The 26,238-nt window shown below is 47.1% G+C and overlaps 1 protein-coding gene across 2 annotated transcripts; it reads right to left on the reverse strand.

The window, feature by feature from the left end:
• Nucleotides 1-843: 843 nt before the first annotated feature.
• Nucleotides 844-26,022, reverse strand: LOC111839270 (receptor-type tyrosine-protein phosphatase alpha-like). Of its 2 annotated transcripts, none has more exons than XM_023803019.2 (23): nucleotides 25,594-26,022; nucleotides 17,941-17,997; nucleotides 17,455-17,524; nucleotides 16,580-16,960; nucleotides 16,003-16,017; nucleotides 15,352-15,436; nucleotides 14,720-14,793; nucleotides 13,749-13,885; nucleotides 13,292-13,382; nucleotides 11,828-11,904; nucleotides 10,822-10,849; nucleotides 10,258-10,355; nucleotides 9,675-9,794; nucleotides 9,125-9,291; nucleotides 8,622-8,757; nucleotides 8,264-8,413; nucleotides 7,972-8,065; nucleotides 7,789-7,865; nucleotides 7,211-7,345; nucleotides 6,994-7,119; nucleotides 6,765-6,916; nucleotides 6,187-6,322; nucleotides 844-4,182 (listed from the first exon to the last, which is right to left on the reverse strand). In XM_023803019.2, the coding sequence occupies exons 2-23, from the start codon at nucleotides 17,959-17,961 to the stop codon at nucleotides 4,108-4,110; spliced, it is 2,445 nt and encodes an 814-aa protein (XP_023658787.2). In that variant the 5' UTR covers nucleotides 17,962-17,997; nucleotides 25,594-26,022; the 3' UTR covers nucleotides 844-4,107. The 2 variants fall into 2 exon arrangements, with proteins under 2 accessions (XP_023658787.2, XP_023658786.2); XM_023803018.2 differs by having other exon boundaries at nucleotides 10,822-10,858; nucleotides 25,594-26,021.
• Nucleotides 26,023-26,238: the final 216 nt, after the last annotated feature.

Genomic DNA, 26,238 nt, shown 5'->3' on the forward strand with positions numbered 1-26,238 from the left:
CAGTGATTCAGAAATCAGCCAGACAGCAAATATCACATTATCTTGTGAGAAGAAGCTGAAACCTTCATTATCAGACCATGGACACCCCTCAAAAGATCATAATGACTTTGGAAGATAAGCGACTGCCCGTTACACTGAGTCAACATTAAGCCAAGGCAATTCCACAAGCACAAAGGATACCAATTTCTTTGAGAATGAAAAATAAATACTTTATTTTGTCTAGCTTTGAACTCCTGATAAGGGGTATAAATCCCTTGAAATAGGATATTGACCCTAGCTATTGCTTACTAATATACAGCAGATGGTGGTCCTGTGGCAAGTATGAAAATTACACTATGGAAATAAAAAAGCTAATGTCGCCATCTGGTGGCTGAATACCCTCAGTGCTTTAAAAAAAATCCATTCCTCTGTCACAATATTGAAGACCTGCTGCACAATCATGCCGATACTCCTGTGTGTCGGATTACTGCCAAAGGCCAATACTTAGTGCTTTTTTTTTCATTTGCCCAGTGGTAACTTTGAATTGAAAAACACTGCGTAAAATATGAAGCATGCTTATACTTTAATACAAAGGGGAGGAAAATGAAACGGTTGCTTTCCCTAGAAGAGGACTGAAATACAGTAGTAACTAGAGAAACAGCAATACTAGCTGGATAAATCCTCCCAGGCTCGCAGCACCCACTGCCTTCCACCAGTGATTTGACTTTAAGTCTTGTAGTATTTATAGTGTAAAAGTACTGCCCTTTTAGTAGGCAAAACCTCTCCCATTTGTATCAAATCTTCTCTCGATACTCACAATGGCTCGCATTATAGACACGTTGACATCACACTCAATAAAATACCTCAAAGCAGTTATAAAATCTTTTATTATGCAATTTTATAATGGACAGTATGCCACTTAGAAAGACCAATTGACATTCTTTATATATTCTGCATTAAAAACAAATGCAAAATCAAGAGCAAAAAAAAAGGGCAAATAAAAAATAAAGCTTTTGGAGGAATTTATATACAAACATAAAAGAAGGGTGATCTCTGAGAGAAAAACAATGGCTGCTCCCCTGTAGACGTCACTCTTATGGTCTCTCGGTTTTGTGCAGACACCCTTCAGCACCTCCCATGGATGCCACACCGAAAATGGCACACGGCAAAACCGCTCGCAATGTGGACACGGGAAGTGTCTGGAACAAGCTTCAGAGAGACAGAAATGGAACAGACCACTGAAAGAGGCTGGAGGCGCAACAGCTACATTTGGAGTGGAATGGTGGCAGACTGGGACCGCTCTGATTAAAGCCCAACATCTCTCAATGAACCAATCAGTGCTTTTCCCTTTTCTGGCAGGGTGCTTAGGGAGCTGTTTACGTACCAGACTTCATCTTTAGTTTCCCCCCTTTTTAATCAGTATCAATTCTCAAACAAATAGAGCTAAGGTAGACCAGGGTGCATATTTTTATTTATTTATATATATATATATATATATATATATAATTTATGGTTGAACCAAACAGGGTTGCAACGTTTCACACTTTACACTAATAAAATGACATTTTCATTTCACCATGCAGCAAGCAAGCTGAAAAATAAACTGGATCCCCTCTGATTATGGTCCACAGTAGTCGGTATAAACTTCTGCTGTATATATTCGTCCCGTCTTTATTTAGTATTGTCTGATTTTAATAAAACCAATATATATTTTAAATGGTTTGCAGTATAATAATCAAATTACACTTAATAACTTACTCATGCTAAATTCGTCTTCTGCATTGGGGTGCCAATGTTACAAACAGGCTAATAATTAGCCTGCAAAGGATTCAGCGTAGTTACCATTAATGTTAATTTTTCCATTCTTAAATTAATTGTACAGGTCTGGGGGGTATGAACTATAGTGCATATTATTAAGATAAAGTGTTTAACACTAAAGTTAAATTCACATAAATGTTAAAAGTCATTTTATGGACAAAACTCAGCTGACTAATCTCAATGTGTTAAGCTATTAAATTAACGTTGAACTTGCATAAAACTTGCTTATCATGAGGGCTATGTTAATGATTTAAAAAGCTTAATATGCAAGAGTCAGTGCTGTGCTGAACTGCTCATTTGTTTCAGACAAATAACGCTCAAAACATTCAATGTCCATATAGTGCAGCCCTCGTTTTGGTTATTTTGAATCCATTCTGTACTTGTGCCTTACAGCATTTTGGATTTGTCTTTTAGACCTGAAAACGCATGAGCGGCACTGACTAGTTTAGGTAGGTAAATACCTCGATGAAGGGCAAAAAAAATAAAAAAAATAATCATGTTTCTCATTTAAAATTTTCACAAATATTTTTCTCACTGGTCGCTATGTGACCCATAGTGCCGTACCCCCTGTGATTACACGAGCCGCACTGAAAAAACGACATACTCACAAGGTGACGGAATCTGAGACATCACACGCTGACGATTTTATGAAGGTGTACACAAGGGTGCTGTTTGTGAGGAGAGGTACAGAGTCCCGGTCTGAATGGGTCTACATGGGCCACATGCTGGGTCTGACGATTACACGACCCCATCCGGAATGCAGGAGATCAGACCCCATTTGACCTGGCAGTTTGCCACACACTAGACTAGTATTGGTTATAAGGGAATATGATAATACATCATGTGAAACTGACATATTGGAAAAAATATGAGCGGTAAACTAATGCAGAAGATTAATTATGTTTCATTCATACAATGGAATTTTAGCATTTTCCTACCCCTCCCCCCAACACACAATTATTTTATGATTAATGTTGATCCCTTGCAATATCACAGGATATAAAACAATGAAATGGCAACTTGGGCAAAAAAACAGTGAACGCAGTACACAGAGTTGTGAACCCAGTACACAGAGTTGTGAATGCAGTAATGACTCAGCATCTGCACCCTGTGTGCTGGGCGGCCTTTGCCGGCACAGAGGCGGAGACGCCTAGCATGTGCAGAACACGCCGCGGCCTCCAGCTGCTCCTCTTCTGAGAGCCGCTGGGTGTTGGGTGGTGACCGTGGCAGGTGGTTCCCACCCGGGTGCGGTGTTGGGGGTCAGCACGCCTTTTAACCCGCGATGCACCTACCACAGTCTCTCACGCATATACAGGAAAGACAATATGCCCAACAAACAGCCTTTAGGACTGACAGCAACCTGAAAAACACTCAGACACTGGTCCAGAACCCCCCCCCCCAGTTGTCCAACCCTGGAGATAAACACCCCCCCCCCCCAAATTGATGACATAAAAACCTGACACTCTTAAAACTTTTTTTCCCCACAACAGCACAGCTACCCTGCCATACGGTATACATTAGCTGTAAAACTAATCTGAATGCCCCCCCCACCGAATGACTATCCATACCTACACCCTTTCCATGCCCAAAAGCATCCAAGCTGCTGCTAGGAAATTGGTCAGAGCCACACCAGAACTCCCACTTTTTAAAGAAAGACTTATTTCCTATTTTTTGGAAAGTGTCGGAAAAAGTTATGATTTCCATTAAAGAGCATATTTATTAAGGTGGTGACAATGGTTGGCAAAACTGACAGTTGCTGGTCCAGTGGATTCACTTACTCATTTGGAATCCTGTGTGTGTGTGTGTTTTTTTTTTTACCTGTGTACAATAACATAGATATAACCCCTTAAAAAGGGCAGTTTGCTTCATTTGGTCTTATTTTTGGCACATAAACAACAAATATCCCATCTCACAGCCACTCAGTGACCCAGACACATGCGCGCACACACACACACACACACACACACACACACACACACACAAACAACACATCAAGAACAAGACACTGTAAAAACAGATGCTCATATGGGTAAAACTGCAGTCTGCCTGCACAGACCGGCCAAAACTAAACAAACATGAAACGCAGAGCCAGCCTTATGTACAGCAAACGTGGCGGGCAGAACGTCCAGAACGTCCACACTAACCAGCATAGCTTCGCCAAGGCAGACGCCCTCCACTTGCCTCCCCAAGCCCACACCAACAGCTCAGTCTCTGTTCCAGACACACGCCCCCCTGTGGTGAGCCGGCACGCCCAGGCCGTGTGCAGCCAGTGTCCATGGCGTCCACCTGGCCGTCTGTGAGCTCCGCGTCCTACTTGAAGTTGGCATAGTCGGAAAAGGCATCGATGTACTCCTGGACCACTTTGTAACAGAACTCATACTGCTCCTGTAGACCGGCGACACAAAGAGAGGAGGACGGTGATATGTGGGGGCACCACACCGCCAACTCCGTCCCATCTAACTCCATCACTATCTAACTCCATCACTATCTAAGAATGGCTGTGCAGTTCCAGGTGTGAAGCTTTATGTGGTGGTGTCTGGATATAACAGGCTAAATCTTTTTTTAAATGTATATTAATACACTCCAAAAGCAGCACAGAGTCAGCTTACTTTACCCTGAAGAAATTTAAGTCTCATACACCATCATGACTAATTTTTCCTGAAATTAATGCAGGATAAGGTGTCACTCAGTAGGTGTTAAACCGCTGCACTATCCTCACTTCACTAATTAATTATATTAGAAATGTATGCGAGATAATTCTTAGCAAATTTAATCTGTCGAGTTAACTGATATATCGAATTCCAGTTAGTTACACTGATGCATAGCGCCATGCCAGCAACTATGGCAATACTCATGGCAAGAGGATATTGATATTAAACAGACTGAAGAACCACAACGAGAAAAAGTTCATAACTATTAAATGTTCATACTGGAATGCAATTAAAACATTTTTAGTCAGTAGTTAGTAATGTCATACAGAAACAAAATAAATGTGTTAATAAAAGTTCATATTTATAACAGCAAAAAGTATTGCAGGTATTGTGAAACTGCACACATTACTTAAAATATCAAGCAAGAAACAGGAAAAGTACTTCTCTCTTTTATAAGACAGCTGCTGTGGCATGGACAGTCCTTAAGAGCTGCATTTCATCACTTAATAATTTACTTTACTACTTACTGACCTAAGGCTCAAAAAAGGAGTTTAGTAACTTTAAGCACGTTATTATGCCAGTGAAGACTTTTTGTTGGGAATCATTGTGACCACAGAGCAATATACAGAAGCACCGAGGTACAGAATGAGGGAGAAGCTTGGATTACAGCCCTGCGTGGTCAACACAGGCTCACCAGTGTCTGCACCACGTGAGGTCAACACAGACTCACCAGTGTCTGTACCACGTGAGGTCAACACAGGCTCACCAGTGTCTGCACCACGTGAGGTCAACACAGACTCACCAGTGTCTGTACCACGTGAGGTCAACACAGGCTCACCAGTGTCTGCACCACGTGAGGTCAACACAGGCTCACCAGTGTCTGTACCACGTGAGGTAAACACAGGCTCACCAGTGTCTGCACCACGTGAGGTCAACACAGGCTCACCAGTGTCTGTACCACGTGAGGTCAACACAGGCTCACCAGTGTCTGCACCACGTGAGGTCAACACAGGCTCACCAGTGTCTGCACCACGTGAGGTCAACACAGGCTCACCAGTGTCTGCACCACGTGAGGTCAACACAGGCTCACCAGTGTCTGCACCACGTGAGGTAAACACAGGCTCACCAGTGTCTGCACCACGTGAGGTCAACACAGACTCACCAGTGTCTGCACCACGTGAGATCAACACAGACTCACCAGTGTCTGCACCACGTGAGATCAACACAGACTCACCAGTGTCTGTACCACGTGAGGTCAACACAGGCTCACCAGTGTCTGCACCACGTGAGGTCAACACAGGCTCACCAGTGTCTGTACCACGTGAGGTAAACACAGGCTCACCAGTGTCTGCACCACGTGAGGTCAACACAGGCTCACCAGTGTCTGTACCACGTGAGGTAAACACAGGCTCACCAGTGTCTGCACCACGTGAGGTCAACACAGGCTCACCAGTGTCTGCACCACGTGAGGTAAACACAGACTCACCAGTGTCTGCACCACGTGAGGTCAACACAGGCTCACCAGTGTCTGCACCACGTGAGGTCAACACAGGCTCACCAGTGTCTGCACCACGTGAGGTAAACACAGGCTCACCAGTGTCTGCACCACGTGAGGTCAACACAGACTCACCAGTGTCTGCACCACGTGAGATCAACACAGACTCACCAGTGTCTGCACCACGTGAGATCAACACAGACTCACCAGTGTCTGCACCACGTGAGATCAACACAGACTCACCAGTGTTTGGACCATGTGCGGTCTCTGCAGTCTCAGGCTCTTGACCGTCTGGAAGACATCTAGGATGCCCTCAGCTTTCACTCTCTCCAGGACCGTGCTTAGAGCGCAGAAGGTTCCGGTTCTGCCCGCCCCGGCACTAGCAAACACATGAGGTCAACATGTAAGAATAAACTAGTAGCTCTAAGGTACAGGGCTCAGGGGGCAGAACTGCCGCCTCACACGTGCATGGCTGGGGGTTCGAACCCTGCCTCTGCTCTGTCTGTGTGGAATTTCCCCATGTTCACATGGATTTCCTCTGGGGTACTCCCAGGTTCCTCTCCCAGGTTCCTCTCCCAGCAGCATCTCTAAAACTGCATATAACATGCAGCATGTGTGTCTATGTGAGGAAGCAGCCCAGTCCAGAGTGTCCCCTGGGACAGGCTCCAGACCCCCTGTGACCTGGCTCAGGATCAGATGAAAGACAGCATGAGCCCTATTAAGGGTCCTGTAACAGGAGAGCATCTGGAAGCACCCGCTGGCGCCTCTCCACATTCCTACCAGGGGGAGGCAGCAGCGGCAGCGACGCCGCCAGGGGGTACCTGCAATGCACGGTGATGGGGTGGTTTCCCGACTGCTGCTGCTGCTTCTGGACCGCTGCAATGATGCTGATCATGCCTTTCCCATCCGCCGGGATGCCCACCTCCGGCCAGCCGTGGAAGTGGAACTGCCTCACGGCACGGGACCGGTTCTCCTGGGGGACGGGGGGGGAGCGTGTCAGCAGAAGCGCTATGTGTGCTTCCACGCGGGACGTCCTGCCTGAGCACTCACCCTGTTGTTGGTGACCAGCAGGTCTCTCACAGTGTAGTTCTCGCACACCTCCTCGCGCTTCAGCTCGATCGCCATGTCCCCACAAACCAGGGTGCCCTCAGTGGGCCAGTACTGAGTGCACTTCTCCTGCAAGGACAATGATTGGATGAGGGCCGGCACTCGTAAAAGCGGGGAGCTAGTCCGCGTCTGCCCGAAATTCAGCTCATCCTCCTCTTACCTGTCCTCTCTCCTCCAGCTCAGTTAGCATCACGATAGAGCAGCTCCTCCACTCCCAGATCATCCTCCAGAAGTCCTCCAGCGTGTGTGGCAGGGGACCTTGGCACGCCATGTAGGCGTCCTTCTGTCTGTAGCCCTGGGGGATCGAAACTCATTCAAACCTTGACAGCTTCCCACCCCTTATGCCTGAAACCCCCACCGCCTCCGACGGCGCAGCCACCTGTAATTCGAACACTTAAAAATGTCATTGATTATTTCTATTCCAGAATATCCAAAAATCTAATGAGGAAATTAAACTCAGCCCTAGGAATGTTCACTTGACCATACAAGATGCAACATCTGTGGAAGGCTGCTGCCCCCGAACCAGTGATGGTCGAAGGCGTCTAATCATGAGGAATGGAAGCTCACTTGAACACTACAAGGTCAAAGTTTAGCTCGTCTCTCCTGGGTTAAATGGACAGCAACAGCTTTAAGGTGCACACCGAGTACTATAAAAAAAACAACGACAAACGAACATCCCAATTCCATAACGGGGTCCGTGTACGACACGCCATTCCCAAGGTGGGGGAGCTCACGTACATCGATGAAAGAGGCGTTGATGTAGTCTGTGTTCTCGTCACCTCTCTTCACGGGGATGATGACGCGGTTGAACTCGTCTGCAGGGGAAGCAGATGGCAGGGATGTGGTCAGCAGAGGTGCTGACCTAAACGCGCGTGCTCTGACGTAGCAGGTCCGCTAGGCCCCGCCCACTGGCTGACTCACATGGGATGATCTGCAGGACTCGATTCTTCTTCATGTTCGCCGGAAGGTTCCCCGTCCTCATCTTGTCATTCTGGATCTTAACGGAGGTGAGCTTCTGCGAGACAGGAGAGCGTTCAGGTGTTAGTGATGCATGTTCAGATGTTAGTTAATCATGCTTTTCCACAATACAGGATGTATTATGATGCTGATAGGTGACAGCTTTACACTCGACTGTCCCGAGAAGAAATTGTGTGACCCAGATGACACACAGACGTCAGCAGTGACAGACAATGATGTCAGGAGGAGGACGGACCTTAAATTCAGCCTCCATGCCCCCGCAGCCCGCGCTGGGGCAAGGGGCGTACAGCTTGGCCAAGTGGGACTCCAGAGATGTGACCTCCAGCTCCGTGTCACCGTACAGGTAGTGCTCTAGCAGGGCTTGGAAGATAAAGACGTACTGCATCTGCGGGGGGACAGAGGGATGAGAATAGGAAGGAAGGGAAAAACACATGTGACAGTTCATAAGTTTGGGAAATCCACTTCAGATGGGAGGATACTTGAGTTTTAAATTCACTGAGGGTTTGTTTCTTAACCTTGCATGTGGTCTACAAACTGGATTATGGGTCTGAGTTTGGGATGGCCTTTGACCTGCACTCCAGTGCAACACTCACGTCGGTCTGGACCATCTGGCAGCGCTGGGCCCTAATGCGGGTGACGAATCCAAAGACGTCTACTTTCCGCTCAGCTGCCATCATGTCCAACATGGCGTCGATCACGATGAAGGTCCCGGTCCGTCCAACCCCGGCACTGAAGAACACGGAGCCACGGCACAGACAGACAGGCGGGCGGGAAGACGGCGTTACAGGAGCAGTGAAAAAGCAGAACCAAGCAGGGCACAGGTACCTGTGTACGCGCGTGCACGCACACGCACACGCACACACACATGCACGCACACAAATACATACAACAGCGATATTAAGCTCAATTGATGCAAAGACCATTCGATGCTCACAAACGGACAGCTAACAGCAACAATAAAAGCTAAAATTACATATATGTAAAGTCAGATAAGGCTAAAAAAAAATCAATTTCATAAAAAATCAAAAATCAAATTATATTCTGGCACATAGGAGCTGCACATGTGCTCAAATTCATGCATTCCACAGGGCCTCACCTGCAGTGGACCACGATGGGCCCAGCATACTGAGGATTGCAGGCCTTCACCTTCTTCAGGAACTTCAGCATGCCGATAGGAGTGAAAGGCACCCCGAAATCCGGCCAGCTGGTGAAGTGGAACTGAGTGACGGGGCGCTGTGACTTCTTCCCGGAAACGTCTCCCACCTGGGACAGAGGTAGCCTGGAGTCACACCCCCCCCCCTGTGTCTGTAGGTTAAAGACCACATAGCCGCTATGTGGCTAGCTCTGGCTCACTGAGGGGGGGCATCTTATTTATACCGGCAGGTCGGACAGCATAGCCGCTATGTGGCTAGCTCTGGCTCACTGAGGGGGGGGGCATCTTATTTATACCGGCAGGTCGGACAGCATAGCCGCTATGTGGCTAGCTCTGGCTCACTGAGGGGGGGGGCATGTTATTTATACCGGCAGGTCGGACAGCATAGCCGCTATGTGGCTAGCTCTGGCTCACTGAGGGAGGGGCGGCTTTACAAACTGGAATGGCAGAGGGCAGGATGTAGCGTGGTGAGTCCGGTCCGGCCATACAGCACCTGCTGGATGCAGAACTTGCGGACGGTGTAGTCAACCAGCACTGTCACGTCCTCCACGGAGACCCGGACGCTTCCGTATGTCCAGCAGCCCTGGTCAGGCCAGTACTGGGCACATTTACACTGGGAGAGATGGAGAAGCAGCGCTAGGAAACCATGTATCGCTTAGCCATCAACAGGTCACTCAAAATCTGAGGGGCTGTTATTCACAGCCAAACTACAGTTAGCTAAATGGTTATTTGAAGATAAAGTATGTTTGCCATCATTCATTAAGACTCAATGCTGACACTGTACTCTTAAAAAGTCATGGTTTCTGAAAAGCCCAGCAAGTGTGCTGGCATACTGGCTGTTAAAAAAAATTGTTTTTTGCATAATGGAAAAATAAGACTTTAAAAAAAAAGAAATGAAATCTGTATTTTGTCCATTATTTTACTTTCTTTACCCAAGAAGAAGAGAGAAAATTATTATTTTCTGTCTCACATGATTATTTCAAAGTAAACAGAGGCACTAGTTTTTGTTTAGGACATTTGCAGTTTTTTAAGTATGTAAATTTACTTTCATTTACTTAAAACACATTTTAGCTTACTTCCTTCCTCTCCTTCAGGTTGGTCACCATGACGATGGTTGCAGTGTTCTGCTCCCAAATCATCCTCCAGAAGTCATTCACCGTCTCCTCTTTTGGTCCTGGGCCACAGAGATACCATTATTAAAATACAAAAAAAAAAATAACACAGACAGACAGATGGCTGGTAGACCAGCAAGCCACATCACCTGAACAATGCAGCAGACTGAATACTGTGGTAGCCTCGAACACAGCAAGTCTGCAGCTCCAGGCTACACTCAGTCATATAAACTCACAAGTGTGAAACTGCAAAATGTCGCTATAGATGTTACTCTAAGAAATCGTAATCTCTGCTCCGTTACATCAAGAACCAAAACGAAGACTCTGCCAAACCTCAAGTTTAACTGGGCTTGCGACATGTATTCCCCCAAAAGACAAATGTACTTAAACACTTGTATTAATAAATCATATGCACACTCATTTTTAATTCATGGTACAGTGCTGTCCTCTTTAACCTTAAAGAAGCAACATCACTTTGGATTAGCACATCTGAGGGCGAGCCGAGCGTAAGCTGCTCTGCACACTTACCCTGAGCAGCGATGAACTTGTTCTTTTCCTGATATCCCTGTACAAGCAAGAGAGAGGACAGGGAGAGCTGAAAGGGCACCAGGCTATCAGAAAGCAGCATAATAAGAGTGGTCTGGCCTCCGGCAGTTACACAAATTGGTAATGTTGGCCTAAAATTGCTATTTCATTTGGGTTTAAAAGGTATCTATCTAGAAAATAAAAGGCACTCTAATAAAGTGAGCTAACGGGCTGATGGCAAAGTCCTGAAATTTCGAAAACAGAAATTATATAGGGAAAAACCCACAAATTAAGATGTCAAATTCCATTCTTCAGCATCAAGTGAATCAAACACAAATTGGTGGAGATTTGCGGAGAAATTTTAGTAAAACAAAAACCATAGCACAAAACCCACAAAACAAGAAGCCAGCTTCAAAAACATATAATTCTTTGCTTTACTTAGTCAACCTGGCACTCGGGCTGTTTTTCCTGTTATTTGAAGCTCTAATTTTCAGTATAAATACTCGAAATGCAATCCCTTAACAAGCAGCGGTTGAGAAGGAGCGTAAACCCATAACCTCCCAACCAGAATTCAGCATATCCACCAGACGGTATTAAGGAAGAAAAAAATATCTTTTTTTCCAAGGACCTGTAGCCTATTCAGGAATAAGGTTATAAATTTTGCCTAACACAATGTGGTGAGTAGTAAATCAACTGAAAATCAAGGACTATTAATGATCGGGTTTTTGCGTAGATCAAGGGGTATGAAAGCAGGTATCATGGTAGTTAAGGACAAATATCCCAAAAGATCAAAGGCATTCCAACCAGAGGGACTTAGAAGTAGTATCTGTGAGCGATATACTTGCTCATCACTTAAAAAATGTAAACACACATTAATGCAGTGAGCTGATGAATGACAGGGAAAACAGAATGCAGCCCACAGTGACAACCAGTCAGCTGCCACAGATCATCCCCAGCAGCTCTCTCAAACATCCCCCACACCCCCCCCCCCATTTCCGGAGGGACTCACGTTGATGTAGGAGGCATTGATGAAGTCTGAGTCTGGGACACCTTCCAGCAGGGACAGGTGAACTCGGGAGTGATCGTCTAGAAAGAGGAGGAAGAGTAAGGAATAAATCACCCAGAGAAAGTAAATAAAACTCCACTCCGCCAGCATGATTTAACTCCTTAACACTTGGGCCGACGGATTAAGTATTCTTATTTGTACAGCTTAAATTCTGACACTTTTGGGCTTTGTATGGCAGATTTGGTCTGGAAATGCCATTAAACAAGAAGCAATAAATTAAGATCCCGATGTGTTTCTCTTGGCTGCTGCCCTGATAGTACTAACAGATGTTTAGTACTAGTGGCACAGAGCGTAATTCAGAAAAGACACTTGGAGGCAGTATGGTTCTGTGTAGAGTAACTCCGGTCTGTGCAAAAGAAAGCAACAAAAAAAAAAAAAAACTTAAATTATGTGTACTTCTAACGAGAATGAGAAAGCGTCACCAATGGTAACTCTACGCCAGTAGGCAGGGAAAAAAATCATCTACATCCAGAAAAAAAAAACTAATAAGAAGTAATTATTTTCATTCCTGCCAAAAGATGACAAACTTCAGCAATGAGGGGAAAAATTCTACAAAGAAGTGAGCTGGAATTAAATCAATTCGCAATTAAATCACGTCCTGTCATTTCGGGGGGGGGCTTCTATACGAATTGTCCGGTCATGACAGCCAAAAGAATCACATGACACAGGAACCCCACAGGAAGGGGTGGGCTTATGGGAGTCTGGACTTTCCTCTTCGGGGGGGAATGGGGTGCAGGCAGGAACAGGACAAACAACACACAGAGCAAACCAGGAAAATACAGAGACATTCTAGAGGGCAAGAGAGAAAAAGCAGCAAAAAAAAATATTCAGAGAAACTAGGGGAGAACAAGCCTAAGGTGACAAAGATAAACAGAACAAAACCAATGCAGGTCTGAAAAGCGGCATGTATACCATTTGATTAGGAAAACAAAAAAGAACATTTCTGCTGGGAGAAGCCCAGGTGGAACTAATCAGCAGAAGTCAGTCATGTGACTCTCTCCTGAGACAGCCATAGGCTGCTCCGCTGACTTCATATGAAATGTGTGGACTCCACACAAACACACAACATCGCAACAATTAGAACAGCAGTGCTATAATCAAGACATTTCGCTAATTCACAAGGATGAACCAAACAATTTTCAGAAGAATAAACGGACTGGCTAAACTACATGGGAGTCACTGGGGGCACAAAAGTTGAGGGGGGGGGGGGGTACTTTGGCCAGTGAGCCGCCGCTCAGCAACGATTCGTTCGAGCACACGATGGCGGGAGACAGCCAAACGTAGGCTGGTGTGTTTATCTGGCCAAACAAAACGCAGAATTCTAAGCGTGAAAAGAAAGCGAAGGGAAATGAAAGGGAAAACAGAGGGAGGGACACGAGGAGGAGGAAGAGGACAGGCGGCACCTACAAGGCAGGATGTTGACATATCTGTTCTTCTCCTTGTTCTCCTCCTTGGCCGCTGCGTCGCAGGTGGCCTGAATGGGGCATACCGGCAAGGCCTGCAGGGACAAGGACGTGCAAACGTCACCGTAGGCCTGGCAGAGCGCAGCACGGTGCTCCCACGAGTGGACAGCAGGGGGCAACTCCAGGCCTTTGTGACAGCTTGAATTATAACTAAATGTAACCATAAGCTTCTGGACTGCAGTGATTTGATTTCATAATCATGTTTACATATTTATTCTATAACACACACCAAGACACATGGTTATCAGTTAGCAGAGAAGCTTCCTAAAATATCAGGCCATGTTCTGACTTGAGTTTTAAAAGAGCAGTCGGCCTCTATTGGGTGTGAGTGACAGGATGGCACAGTGACATATACGCTGGGTCTGTACACAGCTTCCTGGGGACTTGGAGCCGGGCCTCACATTGAACTCCTCCCGGAAAAGCTTGTTGTCGTCCGCCATGCGACGGTTCATCTCCTCCTCCAGCTTGTCAACGGGAAGGGGCGGGTACTTCCTGTTGGTGCTTGGGGAGCGGGCCAATAGGGGCATGGTCTGCATCTCTGAGAGTGGCAGATGGGGGGAAAAGGGTGGAAAGCAGAGGAAGGAGGTGAAGTAGCCATGCTATTAAAACACTTAATAACCCTGACAACTGCACATTCGCCGGGGCTATGCAAAAATGGACAAGCTGCATCTACACTGGACTTTACTCAGATAACCAAAGACTACAAATTGCTAGCAAGACTGCAGAGTGACCACTAGATGGAAATAAAACTCAATGAAATGCTTGATCACTAGGATGAACACATACAAGGAGATCTTTAACAAGCTTGTTATTTTCCACAAAGGCATACTGGATGCTGCCATCTCAAACAACGCTGATGCCCCCTCACTTAACACAAGTTCCAGCACAATATCTTATCATTAGAGAGAAAGAAAGAGTCAACCTAAACGCGATATATGGGGGGGGGGGAAGCCCAGGTGGAACTAATCAGTCAGTCACATGAGTCTCACTCCTGAGACAGCCATAGACCCCCCCGAAACTTCACAGGAAATGCGTGGGTTCCAGGCAGACACGGAAAATAGCAACAGTTAGTACAGCAATGCTGTAATCAAGACGTTCCACTAATTCACAAGGATGAAACAAACCAAACCATTTTAACAGAAAGGAGCGGATAGGCTGAACTGCACTGGCATCACTAGGGCCACATAAGATAAAGGGGGGATTTCTGCCGCCGACTTTTATGTAACAGACTGTTCCGCATTGATCCTTTGAGCGCATGACGGCGGGTCACAAAGATACTGCTGTGGGGACACTGGCGCCAGGACAAAGGGCCCAGCCAGGACGGCAGGCGACGGAGGTGGAGAGAGACACACGCAGATAAAGTGCAGGATACCAGTGTCGTCGGCTCTGCCGTTGGACAGCCGGAATGAGTTGGAGTGGCTCCCGGCCTGCTTGTACTTCTTAAACCTGTCAATCAAATGGCACAGAAAAATGACAGAAAGCGTGAAAGTGTCGCATTCGCTCACCGGAAAGGCTGCCAAGAGTTCAGCACATCAGCGGTTCCACATAGTTTTGGCACAGAGACAACGCTAGTCAACCACCACGCAACGGAACATTTACTGCCTGACGTCGTTTGCCAGCGTACGAATTACACGACTGATTCATACTTAGCACAGTGTTGTACTCAACAGAAACCAACTAAGATCCATCCATTGTCCATTATGTCTTATCCAAGGTAGTGATGAGGTTGGAGCCAATTGCAGGAAGAACAGGGTACAAGGCAGAGGATACCACGGAGGGGGGGGTTCTGCCCATTGTGTGTGTGCGTGTGTGTGCGCGTGTGTGTGTGCGTGTGTGTCCTGTACCAAACAGTGTGCAGCATGAGCCCAGAGGGCACATGAGCAGGACCCCGGTATCGTGATGGCTTTCCCTCCGGGCGTCACGCTGCACTGCGGACAAAACAAGCAGCGCGTCTGCGGGCAGACGACACGACACGCAATGGCCTCCCCCGTGTTGCTTCCTCACCTTAGCATGCACAGCACGATGATGATGAAGATGATGACCAGTAGGGAAGACAAGGCCACCATCACTGCGATGACCGCCCTGTCGCCTGTAGGCAAAGTGAGAGGGAAGAGAGGTCCAGGGGAGCGGGGGATAAAAATCAGGCTTTTGGCGGGGAGGGGGAGGGTAAAGGTGGCTAGAGGCACAGGGATACGCACCTTCACCGAGCAGCTAAACCTCAAACTCAGTGTTTCCCAATCCAGTCCTCAGGGATCCACAGACGGTCCAAGGGAGCAAAAATGTGGACTGTCTGGCAGGGGCCTGGTAGGCAGCAGAAACGTGGACTGTCTCCGAAGTCCCAGAGGACCGGATTGGGAAACACTGCTCTAACTAACGCTTATATAACACATGTAAACTGGAGGACACAAAGACAGAGGCAGTACACGAGCAAATGTGAGAAAGCCCATAAAAACGACAGTTCGGGCTTCAGTGCGATAGCGCCCCCTGTGTGTGTGAAAAGCAGTTTTACCAAGTGAGAAACATGGGTGTGATTCACTGAACGCTGACTCCTAAAGCTGACTCCCAAACGCTGACTCACTGCAGGAGGCTCCCCAGTACGAGTCAGTACCTAGCTGCCACTAACCAGTAGGAAAACTAAAGATTTTGCTGCCTTACCTGTGTCCGATCCATCTAAAGACAAAGAAAAGACGATGACATCAGCGGTAAGCATTCATTCAGATTCATCGATCCAGATTATTTCTAGAAGCCTCAAGTAACTGATATTCAGTCGATGTGAGGTTCCCGTTTTGGGTTTCGTCTCACAGCGCAAGCACCAGAACATCAGGTCGCCAGTGTCAAACACGACCTGTGGGCACACTGCCATCATCAAGCCTGCTGTGCACCTTTTCAGGCCAGCAGAAATTAGGGACAAAGTGCTTTTCCAGCCCCTCTGTTCCCGGTGCCTTGAGAGCAGAGTGAAGTAAGCGGCACTTCCTGTTTTATCAGGAAGAGCCTAACAGAGGCGTTTAGTTGTGAAAGGCAGGGTGTTGACACCGAGAGCAGCCAAACACGTCCAGTCATCTTTAATCTACACAGCTACAACACACACAATCTAAATCTGCCCGGTGACACTGTGACTTCATAAAGTAAGCCAGTCTTCTTAAATATAATTTCATTTGGACGTGTAGGACATGGATGAATAAAATGAATTGAATTGAAGCGACTTGCAGACAGGAGGAAAGCAGAACCGTACCTGCTGCGGAGGTGGTGGTTGGGGCAATGCTGTGCCCAGCGGGGGGCTTTGTGGGGGGCCCAGTAGCCATGGGGCTTTCGGTGGATGTATCAGGTGCTGGTGTCCGGGCAGGTGGCACAGCGGTGCCATTCTCGCTCCCCATACTGCCATCGTGAGCTTGGGCAGTGGTCGCCATGACGACGGTCGCCAAGGCGGGTTTGGAACCAAGGACCGGGGTCGTGATGGTGAGGGGGGGCCGGTCCCCGCCATTGCCTGCTGTGACGACATCGGGGGCTGCTCTGGCTGCATTGGGCCCAGTGGGCGTGGTGCTGCCAGTGGATGTTGTTGCCATGGAAACACTGGTGAACGCCGTGGAGGGCTTGCTGGTCACAGATGGCACAGCTTGGAAAGAGACATAGAGGAATGCTTATGGTTTCACTCCTGTGACGAATCCACCATGCTGATGTGCAAAATTTCTATACTGCAGAATATTTGCCCTCATATTCTATCTTGAAATAAAAAGCTTCCTGACCAAATAAATCCCCCAAAAGACGCAGTTACACGGTAGAATTTCCCAGGTGGGTAACTTGTATTGTAAACGAGCTATCAGTGCAGGCAGGACTAGCACAACAGGTTTACACAAAAGCTTGGGTGAAAATCTGTCTAAAAAAAAGAACCCGCAGCAGAAAAGCAGTCAGGAGATTCTAACAAGCAACTCATCATAGCAAGATTAATTGTGGGACGGAGCAAATGGCAAGCCAGTGAGACCCCGCTACGCTTGCATAAACGTGAACGCCATCGCCTCACTGTAACCCGATCATCTATGTGACACATCAACTCACCCGAAACAAAACAAACACTTTAAGAGAAGCGGGAGGATCATGTGATCATCCTACCTGAGACAGGGGTAGGTCCCTGAGCTGCACTGAAGGCCACCAGGGTCACAGCAAGCAGCATCATAGTGCCCTAAACGGAGAAGCGTGGTCAGGGAGCAGGAAATCAAAGCTCACACCCAGCATGACCGCTAGCGTGGAGGTTTCCGCCAGAGTCCGTCCTCTTTGCGGTGACGCCACGTGGGCGTGAACACATAAGTGCCGCAAACGTGACAGCGGCCTCATGAAGTCACTCTCCGGACCCACTAAATAAGCCCAATTACGTCACGTACATCTGGGTCACAGAGGCCACGAAGGCAGAAAGTCAGCCTGACACAAAACTTCCATTAAGGGAGAGGAAGCCAAGACGAGCGGCTGCTCCAGATCCCCCAGCAGACCGGAGCGGCGGAAAGGAGGAGATCTCAGCTGCTCTCCAGAAAGCACCTGACACTTGGTAGAGGGGCTGAGGGGAGGCGCCCCGGGCGTGTGATGGAGGGGGGAATGGCGTACCTCGGGAAGCGGCGAAGGCATCAGTCGGTCATCCGTTCCCCAGGCTCTGCATCAACCCTGCAAAGACAGGCGGACGGTCACCAGACGTCTCACTCCATTACCGCACAAAAATCCAGCCGTCTGTCTTCCATGACCGCTTATCTGGGACTGGATCAGTGATTCTGGAGGCTGTCCCAGGAAATATGGGGTATGAGGAAAGGGTGGTCTGGATGGGATCCTGACCCACTGCGGGGAACATAACTTTACACACTATGGGCGATTCAGAGATGCCAAATACCTATGGGAGGAGACCGGAGCACCCAGAGGAAATGCAAACACACGCACACACACACACACAGACACACAGACACACACACACACACACACACACACACACAGACACGCACACACACAGACACGCACACACGCACACACCAGGCAAATTCCAGACCCAGACACGGGGAGAACACGCAAACTCCACACACACACATACAGAGAGAACATCCAAACTCTACACACAGACACAGAGAGAACACAAAAACTCCAGATGCACACACAGGAAGAACATACTAACTCCACATACATGCAGAGGGGGCAGGAATACAACTATGGGAGTTTCGGGGTTCAGCCCTAACCAATGAGCCCCCGCACCACCCCACCCCACTCATAAATTTTACACATGCTTATCATTACCCGCAGGCATACATGATGTGCTCCCCTCCACCCCATAATAGTCGTAAGGCTGGATCAGACCCCTCTAGTTACATGGGACAGAACAGGACCACAGGGGACCTTGATGTCATTGTCGGTCCCAGGAACATAGTCCGACATGGACCGTTAATCCTACAGCTGGTTTTAAGAGGAATGTGTGGAGGAGCAGTGGAATCCCAGCGACGTGAGCTAAGTGCCGGCATCACAGAAGCTCCCACCGGCCGTTCTGTACAGTGCATGACACAGCAGCAAGTGGCAAGTGCAAGGACATGCAGGTGGGTGTGCAGGGCGGGGGCACACACATCAATATATGGAAGAGCAATACAAAGTGTAATTACGCAATGGAAAGCTTTTTATTGGATAGCATTTACTTTTATTCTACCCATTAATTATTTTAAAGGGAGGCATTTTGAACCCAAAACCCACCTCGACTCAATACACATGGGTTTCACACCCCTGCTGCATTAGCAGTTAAAAGGTCTGATTGCCCCCCACCCCCCGGTATGGTATGTTTGAGTTCTGTTGAGCTGACAGATGGGCAGCAAATCCCAGCCTAAACCCACAACTTTCCCGCTATGAAAAAAGTCTGACAGTCATCAACAGAAGGTCCAAATCCCAATTCTGGCTCCCAACAGACCAGTATAAGTTCGACAACTTTTCTCTCTCTTGCCAACAACCATGCTGTTGAAAATGAAGACTAAATTAGTTTAGTTTTGAAAAATGGTACAACCCAGAAGTCGGATGCATATGGCAGGAAAATAAATTGGGCGATCGGGTTCGAGGAGCCCTGCCACAGTTCCCAGACGGATGATACCAGCCTGAACATGCAGTCTGAAATATGGCGACCGATTGTTACAAATTGTTGGTTAAAATCAAAGTTGAAGATCCATCACACACCAAGTAGCCGGCCATAAGTCCAAAGCCAAGATCGGCCTGACGCATAAATGGTAACGCAATTCACGCTGATGCAGACTCCCCCGATGCAGAGCGTGATAAGTTATGCCGTCGTCAGAATCTTCATGTACGGGACATGCCGGCGGAGCGGAGGTGGCGAACACGCACGCACACGCCCACGCGCAGAGCCGCGCGCCTACGGCTCGTAAACCAGGTGGGACTTGTGATATGGATGAGCGTCAGCTTCCGCATGGGCGCTGCCTGAGTTACCGTTAAGCACTCATGAAGCAATGCGCTCGCTCCAGCCCTACGGAAGCCAAGGCTGCCACTGATCTTTGTGATGTGGTCTCTCACAATATGTGGTCTACCATAGAGTTCCTCCATCCACTCCACAAAAAGAGCTGGTAGAGTTGAGGAGCATCTTCAGCCACAGGCTCATCTCTCCAGATGTTCTGTCTACCTCTCCTTTTACTGCTTGCATTGTACTATACACAGTGTACCTTTATTTTATTTATTTATTTTGGGGGGCACAGTTCTTGGGGTCCTTTTTTGCCTGTTATTTCTGTAACGCTGCTGGACAAGAAACGTTCCCTGCCCAGCGATCCATAAAGTTCTCCCTTATCGACACGTTTGCTCCACTGGGTCTTCCTCTAAAAGACGGCATTGTGTCTTCTTTCTCCACGTCCATTGAGCTTTTCAGCAGGCCCCACAGCTCAGTGCTGCAGCCTCACATCATCCCAGCCCAGCCTGTACCAATCCGGCACATCAATCCGCAGTAAGGCAGGCGCAGACCCACCTGATCGTGGAGGGAGGAGCTGCCGTGTGGCCATCGCCCGCCGTTAAAGGCCCGCTTTTTTAGCAACAGCTTGTCAACAGCCAGCAGTGCCCATAAGCTGTGTGGATACTCTATATGGTAAGATAAAGATAATCTAAACGGCTGGCTAAATGTTATTCATGCCAACGCAACTGCAAAGAAAATCAGGGGTCAGACCTAATTTATAACCTAAATACTGAAATACTGATGCAAATAAAGGAGACGGAATAGCAAATATGTCTTAAGTAGACTGAAATGTAGACCGCCGGTTTCTCCTGGCTTTTAGATTACTTAATAATTATAACAACGACGATCATAATAGCTGCTATTCATGTGTATTTAGCCTGCTATGTAAGGTGCTTTATTTTAAAAGTAAGGCAGAGTCCTGCCCTAAAGCAATGTTTAAGTAAGTCAATGCGTCAGCACCGAAAGCCACTTCCTGTGGGACCGTGGGGGGATAATTCCCAGGGACTACCATCACGGAGAGCTGTATTACGTCAGTTCCGCTGGAGATAAGATGAAGGGGTGGGGTGGGGTGAGGTGCGGGGGGGATGTTAGCAACTGGAAAATCCTTTTAGGGCGCTATTTCACTACACCAGGTACCATACCTTTGGTACTTCAAGGTGCTGATTTTCCACTGGTGTAAAAACTGGTGCTGCCACTGAATGACATCACGGTGCGAGGCAAGTATTTTGTACTGAATTTGAAAAATGGCTGTGGTATATTACAAGGCTGGACAATGTGCGATATTAATACGCACATTGCATGTTATGCACACGGAATTCTCACATTGATAGTCAGCTAGATTAAGATCAGGCTTTTTCTTACCTTCAATTCGGAATGGACATTACAGAGCAGGGAATTTAAATTTCACCAAAACATTTTTTACTCTGTTAGAGGAAAACAAAATCTAGAGGAAATTAAAGTTTTGCCATTTTAATGATTATTCCATTGCAAGATTATCTCGTATGTGTTTAAAAATCAGTTCAAAGTTTACCGCCACTGCTTTTGCATGAGCGCTGCATGCGTTCTCCGAGACAATCATAATCATTTTCATCCTTCATAGACGGGTTTGAGAGAATTTATGTTGAACTCCATTTTTGTTTCATAAATACCCCAATATTTATTACAACAAAATTACATTGCAATATCTGAACATTTCTAATACCGTGCTGTCATAGTATACCATACAAAACACTTTATTTCTTGTTATGCTATCCTGGTTTTCTTGTATCTCTTCTTCCAACCACATTGCAATTAAAGCTTGGGTCTCTTCATTTGTGCACACATCCATTAATATTATTTTTATATTTTGACTTCATTTATCATTTTCTGAGTTCTTCTTACAAGACTGTGGTTGTAGTGTCTTTCAGAGGCAGGCTATTTGCATAAACAATCAACATAGAAATTGATTAAAGTCTCACCCTAAAGTTCCGAAGTACCAAGGAAGTACCCCAGCTGGTGTGGCACTTTAGGTCCAGGAACCTTTGTACTGTTACTCAACCGGAAGTCAATGGAAAAGGGAAAGTACCAAAAGTACGGTACCTGGTGCAGTGGAAAAGCGCCCTTATGTCAGGCCTACTGGTGGTAAAGGCGCTGAATAGTGTAGACCATGGCCTTTAACTGGGGCCTGATTCAAACTGGGACAGTCTGTTCAGGATGGTATTTTAGGCCCCACCATATTCAATGTACCTCATTTTTTTGTTTGGTGGCGTCCTGGGTTCAATATTACAGCCACCTAAGAATTATCTTGATTAAGAAAATGTTTATTAGTACTTTTGGTATTCCATGCATTTTTCCTTTAACTTCATATGTATTCAGCTTGGTTGTGTATACTTACTTTTTACTTTGAACTCTGTTTTTGTGGGATCATTGATCGCTGTACCGCCAGCGGAAGGCCCAAACCGTTTTAGTAACGAATCATTTGGTTTCCTCTTGCAAATACAATAACTGCTGCATTTTGTTGCTACGGCTGCATTTTAAAGAGCAAATGCATGTGCGGGTAGATCTACCCCAGCCAGCACTCTCAGATCCACTCGGAGCCGGACCCTGTCATCACCTTTGCATTTTTCACAGCATCACACAGGTTACATCCAAAAATGTAAAAATTGTCCTTATAAACATGTCACATTACCACAGAATAGCAGTGACTAAAACTGAGAAAAGAACCTATACTTCACTTGTTTCATAATACTAGACACCAAAGAATATTAAGGCAAATTGCACAATAAATACACTTAATTTAGCAGAATGACCTCTGGCAAGAAATCAGTTTTGCTGTTTTTCAGGTTTGTGTTTGACTAGATTGACTGTCTGGCAGTAATTCCTTGTAACGTCCCCTGGTTAGGAAGGTCTAGCGGCTAGTGGTGACCAGTAACCAGACATGGGCCACGACGACAGAGAGCAAAATGAACGACGTGCACAGAAACTTAAGACATCAGCTTAACAAAACGAAACCAGCCTCATGGTCTGCTTACCCAAAAGAAACACGTAGATCATTAAAACCAAAAGCTAGATCAAGGCTACTCCACAGCGCCGGAGATCAAAACCATCAATGATTAAGTATCAGGACAAAATGCACTCGAAAACTGAAATCATGGAACAGCGAGAACCAAGAGTGAAGCAGCAAACGATCGCCACTGCCCCAGCTTCGCCGTTTCATTCATGGTAAGCCCTCTTCTGCAGCTTCCGGGCTGCTGGCAGCATAAAGGGCTCCCTACAGCGACATACCTTATAATTCACCCTAATTTATAAGCCGCAACTGCAACAAACAACACAAAGCAACACTGTGTCTCTGCCAAGACCGAGCAGTGGTTCATATCCCCAGCGATGCTTTGTCACGTCCTCCCCATCCCCCAAACTCCCAGTAAGCGTACACTCTCTCCTGTAAAATCAATCCGACATGAGAACACACATCTCGCAACACGTGATGCATACATCCACAATGAACGTCGATTTCACATTTAGAACCCCCATCTCCACGCTGGGCACATGGTCAACGACTGCTATCTCTATTTTCTCTACTCATTATTCATGTGACTAGTGGCAGACTAAGTTATGCTCTCTTCATATTCATTTCATAACAGGATATTAAAAAAACACTATAATGCTCAAGGCTTGCTGCTCTAACCACAACATCTGTAGCACATCTAGTTAATGAACGTGAACGTATTTACCGAGGGCCAGCATCCATCCGACCGCAGAAAGAGAAGAAAAGACAGAAAATAACGGGAGAGATCACCCGTACACATAAGATGTTTGGACTCCTACCGGAGAGACAGTGCACATGTCTATGATATGGTTCAAAGATCCCGGTCCACAGCATAAAGGCTAATCAACCGCCCCCACCAAGTCCATCCAGTCAGTTAATGTGTCTGTTTATAACCTGCCTACATCAGTAAACTGCAGGACAGTTTTTATTCAGCAATATCCTCGTATGACGGAACCACAGCTTATACATACTAACCTCTCAAGAGTCACAGGACGGGCCAGTGGCTTACAGTAAACACCTCCCTCCCAGGGTAGAATGCATACCTTCCATTCCACTACAGTCTCCACGGACCTTCAGCTTTATTGATTCCTGAGTCCCCCCCCCCCCCCCCCCCCCCAGTTAATGTTGAGTCGATTTCGCACAGCCATGTGACGCCCGGAGAGAGAGGCGACAGCAGGCGCTTAGAGCCCAGCCGGAGAACGCGGATTTACCCGGATCAGCGGAAGGCGCCGAGGGACGCGGGGCTCGCTAGCGAACTCGCACGCCAGGCCGCCCACGGCGTTGCCATGCCTACCCCCGACCTCCTACACTCTCACCCCCGGGCAGTGCCTAGGGTTAAACACACAGAAAGAGGCAGGGGACTGCCTACCCCCTCCATCCATCCAAGCATCAACAAGCACAGCCATATAATGCTAAATGCATCCAGTGATCTTCTGCCTTTCACAGACTGCGCTTTTAAGCACGTTATACACATGCATGTGCTGGCTTTGCATATGATTCTATGTAAATTAGCCTGCACACTGAACTTCACTGCTGTTTGTACCTAAATGCTCTCAGGTAAGCTACCTCACTGAAAGGTACATCTTTAATTAGAATCCATTATTCCACCAAGAGCAAGCTGTCTGCCAATCCTGCTTTGACACCTTGGCAATGTATGCTTGGCGTTCCGGGAAACGCCACCAAAGCTGATGGTGAAAACACACTTCCCTGGAGCAGACAGCACCACATGCGGAACAAAAAAGTTTCATAGAAGAAGATGTAGGGGGGTGTAGTTGATTCAGTTTTGGAGGAACATTATCTATCTATTCTAAAGAACAATAATAATAAACTTAGACTTTAAACAGGCCATTTACGCAACGATTTCAGGTTCCTTTTACAAAAAAAAAGCTCCTCCCTAGTTCAAATGGTGGAGGATGGTGGACAGAAATCTCTGAAAGCACTAATCTCAGGCACACAGACATACAAGGGTGATCTACGGTTCCCCATCTCAGACTCGTGTGGGCACGAGTGTTTGTTTTACTGATTATTATCAGATCTGACAAACACCAGCTCTGGGCACCACACTGGGAGGGGGGGAAGGCTGAAGTTTACTCAACTGGTCTTAAAATTCATTTAAGCACAATTTACTGAAGAAATTATTGAGGTTTCAAGGGCCGCGTAAATACTGTCTTGTGATAAACGCTGATATAAACACGTGTTTTGTCTGCAGTGTGAAACTGAAACAAGGAGTAAATGGACGATGTCAAAATACTTGTTATATTGTAATTCCCCCCACGCAACCCATTATTTTCCACCCGGAACCGAAACGACCCTCATCAGGCGTCGGACACTCGCTGCCGATCCTCGGCTTTATCTCACTGTGTCGGCATCGGGTCACTTCAGCGAGTCGCTTGTTGTAATGCAGCCGCGCTGATGATGTTCCGCACGGATGACAGATACACACCCAGGCGCCCATAGCGCCCAGTTAGGTACTGGTCACACCGATGCGCTGCGTTAATCACCACCCATGAGGTGTGCATTGTTTCCTATTAAACACACACACACTCTATATATTTATATATATATATATATATATATATATATATATATATATACACACATACACACACACACACACACACGCGCACACACCTTCTGCCTGTGCATATTCTTGGGGATTTTATTAATTATGCCAGGAGAATACGACAGATTTCGTTAATGCAGTACAGTAAGAAGGCTGGCCTGGAGAAAAACACAAGAATATTATTTTGTTAAACAAACTCACCAGGCTTTCCTCCGGGTGAGGCGCAGTCTTTGCAGAATTCCTTTCCGATGCGGTAGCGCGCTTATTATCTCCCCTTTCTCGTCTTACTCGCTTCCCCAATCCATGCCTCCACACCCGGGAACAGTGAGTGTTAGGTGGGTGGGTGGGGGTCTGCTTGTTTGGAATGATCCGAGGAAGACGGGCGATCGAGCGGGGCGCTAAAACGCAACCCGAATAACAGGATCGCCTGGACGGGCCGCAGAGCATCCAAGCCCCGCCGCACTTCTTCATAAACCGCGGGCCTGTTTGCTTTGGTCCCTCGCAGCGCAGTGTGAGCAGGATTCCCGGGATTTGCCTGCTCCGTCTAAGCGCCGTAATCGCCGCTTTTACTCCGCCATGTTTGGTCTCCGTGCCTGGGAATGGGAAGCTGCGAATCCCGGTCCGGGGCCCCTCCCCCCTTCGCCGCAGCGCTGCCACCGCGACCCCTGGCGGCGGACAGCAGCAATATACTTAAGGAATCTCAAGTAGAAGCCCCGGGATGACTTGTGCTCTATATAGTTTGATAAGGAAATTCCACGTTTATGTGTGCATTCTTCTCCTGTTTTCGTCTATAAATGTATATATAAATAATATTTTAAATCTGGACACAATTAATTCTATTAAATA

Source organism: Paramormyrops kingsleyae, chromosome 2, assembly GCF_048594095.1.
Source record: "Paramormyrops kingsleyae isolate MSU_618 chromosome 2, PKINGS_0.4, whole genome shotgun sequence".
In the NCBI taxonomy this organism is placed as follows: Eukaryota; Metazoa; Chordata; class Actinopteri; order Osteoglossiformes; family Mormyridae; genus Paramormyrops; species Paramormyrops kingsleyae.